General features: G+C 40.8%; 1 protein-coding gene across 1 annotated transcript in view; it reads right to left on the bottom strand.

Moving 5' to 3' along the window:
* LOC107573332 (GTPase IMAP family member 4-like) overlaps positions 1 to 2,811 on the bottom strand; it is a 6,969-nt gene that overhangs the window by 3,444 nt on the left and 714 nt on the right. The window contains exons 2-3 of the mRNA XM_016259771.1: positions 1,488 to 1,551; positions 326 to 1,035 (exon numbers count right to left, since the gene is read on the bottom strand). Coding sequence (XP_016115257.1) covers positions 326 to 1,035; positions 1,488 to 1,551 — 774 coding nt within the window. The remainder of the gene's footprint in view (positions 1 to 325; positions 1,036 to 1,487; positions 1,552 to 2,811) is intronic.

The following is a 2,811-nucleotide window of genomic DNA, read 5'->3' as shown; positions in this document are numbered from 1 at the left end:
ATTCTCTCAGCATGTCATGTCCCAGTCGTCAAACCCCTCCTATTATATGAGGACTCAACAACGGAATAGACTAGAAACTTCACCAATGTAGTAAGCTAGAAAGTTCACTAGTACAGCTAACCTGAATATTGACTATAACATGCAAGTCACCTCTAAATAACAATGGAATCCAAACAGACCTCTAATAAAACTAGGCCTTTTTACAAATTGTAAACAAGTAATTGCCATGAAATGACTAAGAGCAGCAGTCATTGCTTTAGTAGAATTAAATACAACACTGAAGAAACTTTTAGCATGCTAATTTACGTTTTGATGTTAATCAAACCTTACCTTTTTCTTGTAGCTTTCTCCTCTCGTCTCCTCTCCGTCTCTGCTCTTCTTCCTCTTGTCTGAATCTCAGAGCATCTTCAAACATTTGATTACTGTAGTGTCCTCCTCCATTGTGCTCTATCATTGTGTCAATCTTCTGCAGTAGATTATTCACCTGCTCTCTGTTATTCTCATTGTTATTGTTGAAGACGTGATATCTGCCTCCACAGTGATCAACTAGATCTCTTAATTTACAGTTCTGCTTAATGAAGCTCTCTATGGGTTTATCTATCCGATCTCCATGAGTGAAGAGAATGATGGAGTATTTTAACACTCCCTCACCAAACATCATCTCAATCTTCTGAGGAATCTGTTGCTCCATCTCAGTGAATCTCATAATCACAGGAAACACAATGAGAAAAGCATGTGGTCCAGGACTGGATAAATAAACACATCTCTCTACCTCTACAGTTAACTCCTCAGTTTTTATCTGTGCGTGAAAGAATCCAGGAGTATCAACTACAGACACAGATCTGCCTGAAACAGTGGTGTGTTTCTCTGAGGATTTACGGGTTACTGATCTCTTTCCCCTCTCAGATCTGAACTCTCTCTGTCCTAGTATTGTGTTTCCAGCTGCACTTTTCCCAGCACCACTTTTACCCAGAAGAACAATCCGTCTGGTTGAGAGACTGTAGACAGGAATTCCTTGCAGTGGTTTGTTTGCCACTGAATGAAAAAGGAAACAGATCACACAATCACTTATTTTACTTCAACATGTATTTTACAAGCTTTGCTAACTTACTATAGAAATAACTTCAGCTAACACAGAAGAAATAATGGGGACAGAGTCACTGTTGCTTAAACTTAATAATTTGCGTATGTTTTAAATCAACCCCTTTTGCTGATCAAGTAAAGTTCTGAAAGGTTTTCTTCTTCTGATGTTCCCTGTGAAAACTTGAATTAAGTAATGAGCAGGGAAGCCTAATGCGCACATTCTCATAAAATAGGCCGGTGCTGTCTGATGTCTTTACTGTGACCTCTGCCAAGTGACCGGCGAAGGACATTCAACAGATCAACATCTGCATTTTATCAGGATGAAACACTGCTGTTTCCAGATGGAGATCTACATAAACCAGGACTTTACGGTTCAATCCTGGATGGACCACCAACACTCTTACAGCCTAATCTTACAGAAGAAGCAGTTGAGAAACAGAAGAGGACTGCAGCTTGTGGTTGTCGTTGCTGGGAGATAATGTTTTGCTTACTGTGTTTACCATTGTAAACGCATGCTGAAGTTGTGTTTGCTCTTGTGTGTATCACATGGCTTTTCATTTTCGGTTTGCTAAGTAGTAAGGCGTGGCCGAAGCCAGGCAAAGTACTTATTTACTGTGTTAGCAAGTACTTGTCGGAAGAAACAGCCGAGCAACTGAAGAGGACAGCAGCTTGTGTTTTGTTTATTTTCTCATTAGAATTTAATACGGATGTCGTTGCTAGGAGACATTCCCTGCATCCGAATGTCCATACTATCCATCCTAAATAGCACGTGAGATTAAAATAAGTGTGTCCCAAAGCATAGTATGTTGAAAAGTGTATGCCAAAAGTCCCTGGTTGGTCTACTATTTTAGTTAGATTTGTAGAAGTGTGCATCCGTGCACACTATAAAGGCTAATATTGCCCACAACACATTGTGCTTTGGATGAGGATTCGGTTCAGAACTACAAACACAAGTAAAAGGGTTTAAATACTACAAAACATGGCAGATGTGTGCATGGGACATATGTTCAGTTTAAGGGGTTTGAGTGACTAATAATCAGTGTTTAACCGGATTAAACATATTTAATGTTATCCATGTTACATTTTATCTGCAATATCAAAGGGAACTTTTATAGAGATCCATTTTGCCATTAACTTTTAGCAGTTAAAGTTAAAGGAGAGTCTCCACATGAAAGAGCGACAACTGGCAGATCAACGTGCCTTTTCTTTTCTCTCAAATATGGTAGAAAATTAAATGCGGAGGATATTAACTGTGACAAGATGACTGACATGCCAGTTTGTGGTGACAGAATGTGACTGTCACGGGTGCACTACTGAGGGGAGTGCGGAGCAAGGAACGGAGGGAGACGACGAGTACATCAATCCAGAGAAGTTTAATTATAACAAGGAAAACTCAACGTAGTGCAAGTAGACATGATCAATACAGAACGCTGAACTAAAGACAGGGAACACTATTTAAACATGACAAGATGAGGGGATGACGAGACACACCTGGGATCAATGAAAACAAACGGGAAACACCTGGAATTAAATCAACAATCAGGACAGGAACAGGAAACTAACCAGATATGGGCATAAACACTGGGACACAGGGAGCACATGGGGAACAAAACACAACAAGCCTGACATGACGCGCCCCCCCGGAAGGCGCGTCTTCGCGTCAAATAACATCAAAGGGGTGGGAGGGTGGGCACCTTGGCGATCCCTAAGGACAGGCTTGGACTGGAC

Source organism: Sinocyclocheilus grahami, unplaced genomic scaffold (assembly GCF_001515645.1).
Source record: "Sinocyclocheilus grahami isolate Dianchi unplaced genomic scaffold, SAMN03320097.WGS_v1.1 scaffold1920.1, whole genome shotgun sequence".
NCBI lineage: Eukaryota > Metazoa > Chordata > Actinopteri > Cypriniformes > Cyprinidae > Sinocyclocheilus > Sinocyclocheilus grahami.
The sequence above is the reverse complement of the archived record's forward strand: the minus strand, read 5'-3'. Positions and strand labels throughout refer to the sequence as shown.